Here is a 14,420-nt window from a genome sequence, read left to right on the forward strand (position 1 = left end):
ATTCATTTTGTAAACCAGCAGCAGTACCAGGAAAATATTCTAATTCTTGATGCCCAGACTAGGTTTGTGTTTACTGCATCAAACTGGCCTTAGATCTCAAGTGTTCATATCATAAAAATGATCCCTTGATTCCCTGATTACAAACTAGTAATCAACTAGAGAAAATAATCTGAATTAAGGGAAAACACACACAAATAGGATTCAACTTACACAATTATCTTCCGTTTTGTATTTATATTCCACTTCTTCCACGTTTTTCAAATTCAGTGTCTTTGCTCTGTAATCAATACACAGAGAAAACCTGTAAGGCGAATAATTAGCAGTCTTTAACAGAAAGAGGAAGAGATACATCCCAAAACTACAGTGTAGAAGTTTAAAGTTGCAACAATTCAATCTGTACAGATTTGCATGCATATAGAGAATATTTTTTTGTGATAATGAACCAGCTAAAGATTAAAAGGCACATTTTAAAAGTATAACAATGGGAAGTTTTGGTTAAAAAAATCTTAATTTTAAGATTCATCACTGTTTTGTTGCTGGCCAGAGAGCTATTCTCATTTAAAGGTAGCTAATATATAATCTACAAATTTGAAACACAGGTTTTATTAGTATTTTAGCACTTGCACAATGATACTTTAAGGAAAGGGGGAAAAAAAGATATTTAATAGCTATGGGTCATGGAAACTAAGGATGTTTTGTTTATTAAAATTGACACAGCTTTGTATGATGAATCATAACACTGCACTGTAAACTATCAAAGTGGGGGACTTAACTGGAAAAGCCAGTATCCCTATGCTTTCCACACAGTCAGAGAAATTAGAAAGTTGCCTTGAAAAGGCAGGTTAGTGTAGGACCCTCTGCTTTAATTCATCATTTGTAGCAACACATTTGACTGCAGAACAAGACTGTGAAGCTATCATCTGAGCTCTGTGTCTCAAGCTGGGCAGTGGAAATAATCCTGAAATATAAACATTTAACAGATGCATCAATGTGCAAGAGTATTTGCAGGCTCTGGGGTTGGCTAAGTGAGGCTTGCAGAAGTCAACTGTTCTCTCCTGCTTGCATAAATTGAGCTGTAGCTGCTGCCTTCTGATACACCATTTGCATCATGCCCAATACTCTGGCATCTGAACAGAAACTTCGCAAGAAATCATCTACAGTATTTTTATTACTCCACTTTTGCTGACACTTTCACCCACGACTGGAGGACTTACTAGGTGGTCTTTTGCCAACCTCATCTGCACAGTGCAGGTTTTACGGCTCTTAGGTTGCTCCATGCCTTCAGCCTGCATGGACAATCACATGCAAGGTGGCTGAAGACTCCAGAAATCAATTGAGCTCTCTGTTAGATCAGAGAACAGAGGATGATACTCGTCTGTGTTGGACAACCCTCCCTTTCTGCTGTTGGACAACCTCAAACATCCAGGCATAGGGTGTAAAGAACATGAGAACTTGCCTTTTCCTTCACTAGCAAAATTTAACAAAATTTTAGTTCGTTGAGTGGCAGAAGGTACCAAAAAGGTACTGACCGATGCAAGCAAAAACCATCTTCCACAATTTGCAATTGTCTTGCAATTTTGAGCTATTTTGGGGTTAAATTCAGCAGTCTTTATTGTGCTTAATTTCGGTGGGATACAATGTTCATGCAAGCAACTGCCTGCAAGCAGCAAGTCATTTCCAGGAATGGTGAGCTAACTATTAATTTTGTAGCACAAAAGATCATGATCTTTGGCTGATATTTTTCTTTACTCATAATCCAAAATAGCAGCTGTAATATATGTAAAAGAATACATGAATTTGTGTTAGGTCTAGTTTCTTTCTCTTGGCTTTTCTAATTCATATAGAGAATGTATATTTTTCATTAGGCCTTAGAATAGTTGTGCAGTTATGTTTCATTAATATATATTAGAAGTGCAAATGTCAGCGATCAACTCCTGTGCAACATAATTTCTGGGGTTTTATAAAGGTGCTTAGTTACTAAGGCTTGCCAGGTATACTTTATCCTGAAGGAGCAAATAAATATCTAACGGTGAAAAAATAAAATTATCGATCTTTCTGTTGATCCTGTGCTACCTGCAACTAATGAATCATGTAGATGAGTAATACTAAAAGAAATCACAAAATAATGCCATAGTATGAAACATTTTACAGATTCTTAGCCTACAGTAAATGCATAGGTGTGACTTTTCCTTTTTTTATTGCTTTATCTTGTACTTTTCTGAAAAAAAAAAAAAAAAACCCAACAACTAAACCTGAAGTTGCATTGCTAAATTTAGTATACTGTATGTCTATCCTAACTGTGAAGCAATATGCCAAGAAGATAACACGATGTGTTACTAGAACATTTCAATAAAATATTTCTCACCTGGGAAAGCGGAAAATCATGATTACTACAGTGCAGACAACACCGTACAACAGTCCCACGTTAGCAGCAAAGCATATTGTAAACACGTAGGTACTAACCCATATGCTCTTTAAGGAGGGAAACAGAAAGAGGTTCATTAATCTTTGTCATAATGTGCATTTTATGAATCACAAATACAGATTCTTAAAATTAAGATAGTTTCTCAGAAGTGAACATTTGGATCTCTGAACTGGCAAATATTGAAGGCTTAATTAGCAACCAAAATTATGCCTCCCCATGGGAAAACACATATGATATGGGACTACTCATCCTAATGCTCACAGAGGTTCCTTTCAGAGTTACTTAAATAGCACAAGTAAGAGCACTGACAGCATGACTGAGAATGAACTCAGTTGTCTTGTACTTTATTTTTCACATTGCAAGTTTTTGTCACCGTCTTCACTGCACGCATTTGAAATCCTCCTTTCCTTTTACACAATTGGGTACCCTAAAGGTCACATACAGTGATCTCTTCTCCCACCAGTTGTATAAGTGGGAATTATAATCTGCAAAGAGGTTAAGTAAAAGTGACATTTGTCAGAGTTTAGCTGACTAAACCAACTCTAAAACCAATAAAAATTATTGGAGAATTAATTTTTTCACATCAAAATGGTGAGATTTCAGATAACTTCCCTATCTTTAAATATGCCATTCATAAAACTTTAGATTCACTTTAAATACAATTTTAAAAATGCAAAGAAGTATATCTGAAACAAAAGCCACTTTGAAAAGGAGTTTAAAACATTAAAGAACAATTATTTTTAAATTTTTTTCTCAATTATTTTCTAATCAGAAATGATCATTTAAATTTTCATACTAGAATGATGTGTACGGCTGACAAATATCCAGATTTTAGAATTAAAAGGAGAAAACTACAAATTACTTGATCTTTTAGACCAACCTAACATCAGCACGTAATTCTTTCCTCAAGGGAGCCTTAAGCAAAGACTGCCACCTAATCTTTAAATAAAAAATGTTAAAGAATAGAAAGTATTTTCGTTCCTCTGGATATACAGGTCTCCGCAGGTACCCCTTTCAGCAATTACAGTGCTTCTTGTTAATGTTTGCAGAGGAACAGATCACATTACAATGGCATAATCAATGTTAAAATTATCCTTTCTGATGCTTTCACTTAGCTCAGGAAAGCCAGGGATAATAGAATACTTTCAGCCTAACCACAGGAATTTTGCTCAAGCAGATTCAGAACTGTTATTTTATGAATTATAAAACATAAGTCATACTGTACCAATTTGTGTTTCACAGAAGACAGTGGGTTACATGGCTCTACAGAGAAAACTTTTCCTCCCTCATCTTCAGAATTCTAAACTACTGAGAAAGTTTTTTGCAGTCTCTTCAATAACACAGTTGCTTGGTAAAAAGGTAGTTTAGTCTTTGAAACAGTGCTCAATCTCTAGTTACATTTTAAAATGGCATCCTATACAAGTTGTTCTGTACATATTTGCAAAGAATACCTCTATGAACATCAAATGTTGAGTTCTGATTCATCACTGAGAAAGTAATTCTAAGATTTACAAACCAAATATATATTTATAAAGGAGTTCACTGGACATGAAAGGACTGATGGAAGTACTACAAACCTGAGATTCAAGGGGGATCAAGAATTACCCCATCCTGATAAGGCTGAAAAACACCTGGGAACAAACAATCCACTTCAGCTGCAGACCTGAGCCTCATCACATCTAACTAAATCACTGCTGCAAGACCTGCAAAATTCTTCTATCTCAGATGAAAACAGAAAGCAAGAAAAAATGTTGCAAAGTCTACATAGGAAGAATCAAAGCCAAAAATGTCTAAGTACTGCTGAGTACTGAGAAAGTTAGTTGACTGCCTCTTTAAGCAGCCTAATATCTTACATCTTAACTGTAACCCAAGACTGCCATTGTTTTAGGGGATGAGCCAAAATAGTCATATTCTCATCTGTTGACCACTCTTCCAGTGCTTTGTACTGGCCTTGAGCCAGCACTTTTTTGGGTACTTTCTTGTAGAAAGAAGCTATGTTGATCTGATGGACATTTTTTAAATTCATAGGTTGTCAAAAGGTTCAAAAAAGAAGTCATAAAAATATCAAAGCTTTCTTTGGCAACTTCCTACAAGATGGTCATTATAAACTCCAGGACAGATAGAATCTAATAATTCTTCAAGTCTTAGCAATAATGTGTTCTAGGCACATGTCATTCTCAACAGTCAGAATAGAATCTACCTTCAAAGTATGCTTGTACTGTATTAATTAAAAAAAAAAAAAAAAATCTTAAGAGGGAAGAAACAAGGAGAAGATACGAATTTATGTTGAATCCAGCACATAGAAAGTATTTGAAGCCGTGACTTTTCTGCTGATATGAGTAAAGTGCACTGTCAGCTGGAGAAGAAAGAAGGGAAGTTAGTCAAGAAGTAGTTCTGCATAAGAAATTAGGCTTGCAGAGGGGATATGGAAATCAACGTTTGACCTGAAGACATGAAAAGTGAGATACCCTTATAGACAAATCCTAGATCAACTTCTTGGTAGTTCCCCAAAAAGAGGCAAAAATTCAAGACAAATCATTCTCAGATTAATGTACAAAACATAGATAATACAGGAATCAACACACTGGAAACAGCCAAAATATGAAGAGAGCAGAGGGGGGACAAATACTTTTATGCATACAGTTGTGTATATAACATATATCATGAAATAGAACAATTTTTGATTGGAAATTGTTGAAAACATCCAAGAAAGTGTAGGGACAGAAGACCTTAACTGAAGCAAGAGACATCTGAAGTTTGTATGACTGCTGTGAATGGCAGGAAAGGGCTCTTTGGAGTAAGGGCAGTGGGGTTCTAGGTAGAAAAAAATTGAATAGTGTTTGAGAGGCAGGACATAAAACCAGGACATTTGTGAGAGTTGATAAAAAGTTGAAAGAATAATGAAACAAATATATGCAATAATATTCAGATTATAATATTTGGTATTAGCTACTTAAGTCTATCCACCTAGCTACTCCTTTGAACTCAGCTGCTCCTAAACATTAACTCTGCAAGAAAAAGCAATCCATGGATGAAAGGAGACATTCCAGAAAATCACAGAATATCCTGAGATGGAAGGGACCTGTGAGGATCATTGAGTCCAGCTCCTAAACTGTACTTTTCAAGCTGTTCCTTTTATATTTATGGATTAAATTATTACATTTTATAAAGAACTAACCAACAGATAAATATTATTTGTCCCGTTTGTATTCAATGAGAACCTTAACAAACTGTGAAGCAAAAAAATAACGATCCCTGTAACAGCCTGTTTCTATGCACTATCATTTGCCAGACCTGTAAGCATAACAAACCTGACTTCTATGCTATATGACACACACCCTTCAAAGAATCAGTTCCAGAAAGGACATCTGCTAACTATTTCCAAATGTTTTGTTAGAGTTTCTAACTTCAAACCACACTTTGGATAACCTGGGTAATGGAACTCATTCATTTCCCATGTGCTGTCAGTTGCTGGAGTGAATCTTTTCAGGCCAAAACCAACAGCAGCGTAGTTACTCAAATCACTGAGCTTGGTGGAGCTTCTCAGACCAGGCAGCAATGTAAGATCAATGTTTGTAGCCTTGCTTTAGATTATGCTGTTTAAAGCAAGAAGATTTACCTTGTCAGGCTAAGGACTGATGGTACAACTGCTTGAAGATAAATCACTCTTCAAGTATGTTCCATCAAAAAGATAAGCCCAGCAAACATCCCCTCTCTATAAACTCTCTTAGAAAAAATGACACGTCAGAGATGTAATAAGTAACTGCTCACCCATCCTTTTCTGCCAAAACCACAAAAGCAAAAGTCAATCTGTCTAGGCTATCTGAGAAGGTGCATCAAGTGTAGTGAAATTCCAGAATATGCTGTTGGGAAACTTAACTACTTATTATCTCATTGCATTGATAGCAAAGCTACATCTCTCTCCCATAACTACCAATTGTCTTAAGACCACAGTCACCAAAATAATTCTTGATCTTCACCATCCACCATTTGTGTCACCAGCAATAGGGGTTAAACTGAAGACCAAATACAGTAAAATTGATAGAAAATATTTTCAGAATTTTGCTGCTTGGGGAACACAAGATTTCATGAAAACACAGCTTTTATTCTGGATGAGAAAAAAACCCAACCAAACAACAAAAAAAAAACCCTCTACTTTTCTGTGATGAAATGTGAAAAATCTCACATAGCCAAACGGTGTTGTTTATTCTACATCTTTTTCCATCTACCTGCCTCTTGTGATGTATTCTTCCTCTTATACTGCAAAATCTTTCATCATGATCAAACAGTGTTCCATTTGCAAAATCTGAAATAGTTAAGGCCATTTAGCTACAGCATCTTAGGATGTCTATCTGTCTGCATCTCTAGTGTTTCCAGTTCTGTTTGTCTTGCACAGTTGTTCCATATTCTCAGAGGACATAGATATCAGAATCTCTTCAATATGACAGTAGCAAAAGCACGCTAACCAGCTACAGAAGGCATACAAAATTAGTCACATCTGCTCAGATTAACCTGCTGTCTGTACACACATCTTTAGCATTAAATTAGGTTTGATTCTTCATAATTTGCTAAAATTCCATTTAATGAAAAATCTCATTTGAAGAGTCTCAGGAAAACCCCTTTAGATAAAGTTTCACTTACCCATTCTATTTTATCCACATTCCAATATTTTTTTAAGTCACGGAACTGCATTAACATTCCCTTCAAGCCCACAACAATAATGCTTGCTAGTACACACTGAAAAAAAATGAAAAAAAAATTTCAGAATTGGTAGTGAAAACAAATGCTCCTTCTTCAAATTAGCAGTTAATATTATAATCATAAAAAAAATGAAGTCAGTGTTTCAAAAATGAGATAAGCACAGTTGTCCTTGTGACACAAATGCAATAGTACCAAACCCATTTCTTTGTTCCTGAAGGGCATCTATAGGCCACATAGTTGTGAGAAAAATGACAGAAACTTCAGGACTTCCTGAGACTCTTCATGCGTCACCAGGCCAAATAGAATCTGCCACAGTCTGGGGGACTCAAAAGTAAATCAGCACTTAAGATCTACAGAGTGAAGTATTTTAATTCCCCTTTTTCACCACCTAAGCAGGGCTTCCAGAGTGGCAAAGAAAAAAAAAATTTATTGTTCTCCAAATCAGAAGTAGGGAGGAGATGGATGAAGAAACCATCTGGAGCGAAAAAGGATGGAGTACAAAGCAAAGGACTTGTAGTGCATAGGTGGGCACAGGTGAAAAAGCATAGTAGGAAAGAAGTAAAATAGCAAGAAAGCAACAAATGAAAAGTTGTTTTTTAAATTATAGGGGGGGAAAAAAAGTCAGAATTTGCATATAATCCATATAAAAAAAGAAGGGGGGAAACAAGTATAGTAAGATAAAGGATATACTGTGCACCCTTCTTCAGGCGTCCTTACTTTGAATGTTGAAAATAACCTATAAAAGGATCTGCATGTGATGGGTAAGTATCTGTGATACTCTGTAAACAGTAGCACAAAGTAACTTTAAAACACAGTTGTTTAAAAATTTTGTGGAAAAATATGGTAGAATTATGATTAATTTGAAGCTAATAGCTAAAATTAACTATTCGTTTATAATACCAGAAGCTAGATAAACTTTATATGAAAACACACCACATTGCTTCACAGAGTCTTAGTGCAGAAGATGTATTCCCTGACAGAGATATAAGAATACCTCATAAACTTTCTGTAATTAAGCTTAGATCACTATCTACAATCACTCATCTCAAGTTTATTTGAAAAGTAGTCATACATCATATGCATAACTGAAGAAAAATTATGGATATTCGTTAATTTCTACCACACTGTCAATTTACAAATCCACAACAATCTGGACGTATATAAACGACGTGCCAAAAGTAAGCAGAAGAGAAATGCTTTCTTCTCTACCTATGTGATGGCCTATACACACAACTGTATGTGTGTAAAATCTGTATGAATTGTGTTGTCACCTCTGTATTTTTAATTTGGAGACTTGCTGTGCCCTTACTGTTCTTTCTCCCACTGAAATTAGATAGAGCTTGTTTAGAGGTAGTACTATCCCTGAAAGAAGTTAAGTCATTAGAAAATGTTAAGAAAGAAGATAAATATTGTACCATGGGCAGCCAGTACAGCATAGGTCCAAAGGCATAGATCACCACAAGAATTAATACACAAGAGACAAGGCAAGCCACCTGGAACAATAAACAAAAAAAGCAGATCACTCAGTCTAAGAAAAGTAAAAAAGAAAACACAAAAAAAACCACATTACATTGTGTGAAAAAGACTATCAAATATTGTAGACAAAGTCAAAAATGAGATGTTGAAGATGTTAGCTGTTAATGTGTCTGTGGATCGCAGATGGATATCATTCCAATTTTAATCTCTGGTGATCACCTCCAGCCAGCTACAGTGAAAACCTAGTGAGGGACCTCAAGATCTGCGCATGACCCTGCAGAGAGCACACAGCCACAGACCACAGCACCGCTTACACACCTGGCTGTTAAACAGAACACGTGTGTGCAACAGCTCAGCTCAGGAGTTCCACAGCACCCACTGTCATTCTCTAACATATTTATAGCCATGCACTCCCTGTTGCACAAAACAACAGACCTGTCACAGCACCACGCAAAAATTATGTATGGAGAACTGGGTCATCGTCTTTCCACAAGAAAAGATTTCTAATTTCTTTTACTGGGATCAACACTAAAGGGAAATTTACCGTGTTAAGTCAGAAAGTACCAATGATTTCATGTTAATATTAGTGGGTTTTACTTTAGAAAAGGTATGAACAATTTCTTATATACATATATATATATATATAATATTCTAATTAATACAGGTGACATGAATCCAGAAAAATATATGGTCTAAGAATTATATGTTTCTTTACAGTATTACATGGTATCAATGTGATGGAAAACTACAGTACAACTACAGTCTCCTACTCCACCCTGACTGCTCACAAAGTAGAGTACTTCTGCTCTCATTAAGATACAGTCCAAATTCACAGAAGGTTTTTGATGATAAGTAGACAGATGCTCACTTTATTTTTATATTGATAATATGTTTCTTTACTAAAATAATTAGGTTTCATTTTAAGAGACAAGTTGTTAAAAACAAAACCAGGCAAGTTGTTAAAACACTAGAAAATTAAAGCCATGGTGTACTTAAAAATACCATCAAGAAGGATAGACAGAGTGTTTACAGAAAAAGCGACTCAAAATCTGCTGGTAAAGTCACAAGGAACTTTTCCCTCTTTCTGCCTTCCCAAAAAAAAAAAAAAAAAAAAAAAAAAAAAAAAAAAAAAAGTGTTGATTCTATTTGAAGGATACAGCCCTCACTGAATCCCAGGTATAGCCACTGGAGAAAAAAGGGCTGCTCTGAGCCCCTGAAAGGCTCCTTGCATTTCTTGCATAAGGTATGGCAAAGGAAACTGACTTGTCTCCGTGCTGTCAAAACTACCCCTCAGTTTATTTTTTGATCTGTCATTTATTAGTGATGTTCATCTCATCTTTTCCTTCTACTTAGACAGGCCCAAAAGGGGAGGATTATGTGGTTGTATTTCTTTCCAAAAGGAAGGCAGAAGAGAGAATTTTGTTTATTAAAGTACTCTTATTGTGCTAATGTGTGGCCACACTTTAACTTTTGGATGCAGGCTCTGCTATACTGTGAATCATAGAGTCATTAAGGTTGGAGAAGACCCCTAAGATCATCAAGTCAAATCATCATTCAACACTACCATGACCATTAAACCATGTTCCCAAGTGCCACATCTACACATTTTTTGAACACCTGCAGGGATGGTGACTCCACTGCCTCCCTGGGCATCCTGTTCCAATGCCTCACCACTCTTTCAGTAAAGAAATTCTTCCTAATATCCAATTGAAACCTCCCCTGGTGCAACTTGAGTCCATTTCCTCTTGTTCTATTTCTAGTAATGTGGGAGAAGAGACCAACACCAGCCTCACTACAACCTCCTTTCAGGTAACTGTAGACAGCAAAAAGGTCACTCCTCAGCCCCCTCTTCTCCAGGCTAAACAATCCCACTTCCCCCAGCCACTCCTCATAAGACATGTTCCCCAGACCCTTCACCAGCTTTGTTGCCCTTTGTTGTGAAGGCAATAGATAAACCCAAGCAGATACTTGTTATTTTTACCTTGAACTTCCTACCTGGAAGCAAAACTATGGTGGTTTCTTTTTCCATTTCATATCTTGAATAACCTTCTGTCAGGGCCTTTGCCTACATATGCAAGAGCCAAGATGCTCAGATACTCTTTTTACCTTCAGGTTATAGGTCTTCCGGTTACCTTAAAACTTTGTTGGAAAAACCGTGACACAGTGCAACTACAAACTGTATAATCAGTATATGAACAGGTAACAGAAGAGGATGTCTGGGAGGCTGAGGATACATGGTAAAACATTGAATCCAACTCAAAGATATGAAATAGATAATAGCAATGTGGTACTAAACAATTTGCATCTAAATGCTTTTAAAGATTATTATTGGATAAATTATTCATTATGATTGAGTTCAGAGTACTGTGTAGACTAATCAGCAAATAATTAACATGTAAGTTTTGAAATAAAGCCCTAAATTATTTCTTAGTATTGTGGTATCTGCATGAGAAATAATTGCAGGACAATAAACAGTACCTCTAGACTGTACTTGGCCTTGCCAGTTTTACCTTGTTACCCATTGCCTTGAAATTAATGTCCTTTACACAGGCAAGAGCAACAGTTATAAAGAGACAATAGCAATAAACTCTAATGGGCATAACATTTATATGGCAGAATGCTACTGATGGACGCTTGAGTTTCAGAGGAGGGAGGCAGAGGCAGTCCTTAGTGTCCTGCCCCAGGGGTGTCCTGTCTGCGGTGGCCCATGTGGTGCCACCACACCCAAAGGTCACAGACGTTTGCTGCCTCTCTTATTCATGAGCACAGTTCGGACAGATGACAGCCTCAAAGGGTCACAATTATCATTTTCATCCATTGCAGTTCCCTCTTTTCCGAGCTACTGCAATAAGAACTTGTAGGTTTAGTTTCCAAGAGTAGGAGATACCAAAAAGTCTGTGTTGTCTCTGTGGGCACAGTGTATACTGCAGGACAGGAGAAGTACACCATGTCACAAGGCAGCAGCTGGGGAGATTACTTTTTTTTTTTCTTTTAACAAGCAGGTCTCGAGTTTACTTTCACTTTATTTTGAAAATCAGATAGAAGCATTACATTAAATCTGATTTTTTTCTAAAACTCCAGTTTAGCCGGTACCATTAATTCTATTTCACACCATTAGAGGGCACTTTTGTTACATTGCTGACAAATTCTCATACAACTGAAAGGGCTCGCGTGTAGCTTCCCGAAGCCTGAAAACACAACCCCTAACCTCCTTACTGTCACAGACTTTACAGTTTATATTGAATTAAGCAGGTAAAAATAAGTGGAGCCGTTCATTTCCCCAGTAAGACGGTTGCTGATCAGGTGCAATTCCACACAGCTTGTTAAAAATGTCGGGACAGGGTCATATCCCAGGAGGGTGGAAAAGCAACGGATGAATCAGTGTCCCCGGCTGGGCTGTGCTGGCCCCTCAGTGTAGCATGTCACCTGAGTTCTGGCGCCCATGCTGTACAGGAGTGTCGTCCGTCCCATCGCCGCCGCGCTCGGGATGCAGGAGAAAAACGAGGGAATCACATTGCTGAGCCCATGAGCCAAAAATTCCTGCAAAGTTGTTAAATAGGAAAGGTGGTTTTTTTTTTCCCTATCCTGTCATTTCAATGTCTCTTGTTGACAAAGGAGTCCTCTATGTAAACATCAGCAATAACAAAGTATGGCCATCTTTTTGAGGGAAGAAACCTCACATACACACATGACAGAACTCTCAACACGCTACATCTCGCAACTCAGGACTAATTTGAATGATAGAGCTGCTGAACTAGATTCATCAAAGGCAGGAGGCACGTTTTGTTCACAGAATAAATGGTATTGCTAAGTTTTGAAGATGAAGTTCAGCCAAAATATTTACATCTTGATCCACATCTGCTTTTTAACAAGCCAGAGTTTCAAGAAGTGGGATCTGGAAAGTGTCCAGGTTGTTTCTGGCTTATGACTCTACTCGAAAAAGACAGCCACCAATTTTTTTTTTTTTTTTTTTTTTTTTCTTTTAGAGCATGCTTTAGCAAAAGTGAAGTATGGTAGCAATACTATCTGCATGCTGTCTCTCATTACATATGTATTTGGTGTTTACTCACAGTCAAAATGCAGACATGTCTGAACAAAGATATACAGAAGAAGAAGTGGAGAATCTGCTGTGTCCCATTTAGTGACTTTTAGACAATGCAGCATACTGACCTGAAGTCTGACCTGTATTAAGCTCAAAACATTTTCCCCTGTTCCCTAGAAAACACGGCTCTGAAGCATCAACAGAAATTGATGGCCCAATGTATTCATTCTGAAAAATATTTTAGAGACCTAAGTAGACTAGAACATCCCCACCATATTTTCCTGTGACTTAAGGACATGAACTAACGTAGCAAGACTAACCTGTCTAGATAGGGTGTTCAAACAGACCTCCCGTTGCAAAACCAACTGTTCTTCTTTCAACCTTATGCCATTTATCCCAAATCACTTAAGGTGAAGGCAGCATTTTTGTCACACAGCACTGTTGCCTGTTATCTAAAATCAAACACTTCTTACCACGGTGCTTGAAATATTGTTTCTACAGATTTCCAGCTGGCTTGGAGTTACTCACATGCCATGATGAGCAGTCAGGTAGTGCAGAAAGTAACATTCTGCTTTTATTTAACCATGTCCACTGTACAGTGGAACTCTGCACAGAAAACTGCTATGGCTGTAAATTTGGCAGCACTCCCTGAAACAATTAATCTGTAGTACATTTCCAAAATGGTGAAGCAATTTCAAGGCTTAGTGACAGTGAGGAGAAAGAGCTTTACCTGGTTGTCATCCACAGTGTATTTGAACTTTTTAGCAGAGCCTTGGGCAAGAGCTAGTGATGCTACATAACCAACCAATGCTACTCCAAAAGCTTCAGTGACTACTTCAGGTAGGACATTCATGGGTGGTGGTTTTGGTGATGGCAACCTATAAAAAACAAAGAGGGACCTTTTTGCAAAGCCTGATACACAGCCTTGATATACCTGCAATTCATGAGAATACAAAAGAAGCAATCTTTGCATGCACAGCTAATTTTTGTAATACTTGTATGGTGACATTTTTCAATATTTTAGATTAAGAAGATCACAATCTGTAGTGAACTACAGAGGAGAATTTGTAGAAGATTAAACCATTTCAGATGAAGTATTCCACTTGCAAACTTCAATTTGAGAAATGAAAGGATCCTAATAAATTAGCTCCCTCGCTTGGCAGATAAAATCAGCTGTCATCCCCTAATTTTGCAATACTCAGTAAAAGAGACTACTGTATATTTTCTTTTTTTTATAGTTGGCTTTCCTTAATTTAAACCTTTTAAAAAATTTAGTATTCCTGTAGGTTATGGACATTTATTCCATCTCATGGTGGCCTTCTAATGAGGACTTGAATGAAATGGCTCAGTTAAGAACTGAACCACCCCAGATTGTGTCTGTACTCCACAAAACCCTTCAGTCTCTCCAGAGCACAAAGCACACCACCTAAGAGCCAGACTGTACTCAAAGTTTTTTAACGCTCTCCACTGACAAGGCACTTACATATTTCAGCTAAATGCCTAAAAATACATAGGAATAATTCAGGCTCTGCTTCTGTTTTTCAACACTACAGAATCTTCTCATGTGAGGTTAAACAGAAGATAAGCTCCTGATTAAATCTACACAAATACGATTCAACTGTTCATAACACATGTCAAAAGGATACACTTAGTCCTGTTTTGTTCTTAGATACATACTGTGTAATAGCAGCCCTAAATACTTAAAAACAATTTTCTTTCTCAGCAACTTCCCTTATTTTATTTCTAACACCGCAAGATGTCACATGTGCATTCCTG

At 37.0% G+C, this 14,420-nt stretch overlaps 1 protein-coding gene across 1 annotated transcript in view; it reads right to left on the reverse strand.

Annotated features, from left to right (window-relative positions):
• Positions 1 to 210: 210 nt before the first annotated feature.
• SLC26A7 (solute carrier family 26 (anion exchanger), member 7) overlaps positions 211 to 14,420 on the reverse strand; it is a gene marked incomplete at both ends in the record, with an annotated part of 21,703 nt that continues 7,493 nt past the window's right edge. The window contains 6 exons of the mRNA XM_008948786.1: positions 211 to 277; positions 2,366 to 2,472; positions 7,067 to 7,162; positions 8,542 to 8,619; positions 12,029 to 12,142; positions 13,375 to 13,522. Coding sequence (XP_008947034.1) covers positions 211 to 277; positions 2,366 to 2,472; positions 7,067 to 7,162; positions 8,542 to 8,619; positions 12,029 to 12,142; positions 13,375 to 13,522 — 610 coding nt within the window. The remainder of the gene's footprint in view (positions 278 to 2,365; positions 2,473 to 7,066; positions 7,163 to 8,541; positions 8,620 to 12,028; positions 12,143 to 13,374; positions 13,523 to 14,420) is intronic.

Source organism: Merops nubicus, unplaced genomic scaffold, assembly GCF_000691845.1.
Source record: "Merops nubicus isolate BGI_N331 unplaced genomic scaffold, ASM69184v1 scaffold40331, whole genome shotgun sequence".
In the NCBI taxonomy this organism is placed as follows: Eukaryota; Metazoa; Chordata; class Aves; order Coraciiformes; family Meropidae; genus Merops; species Merops nubicus.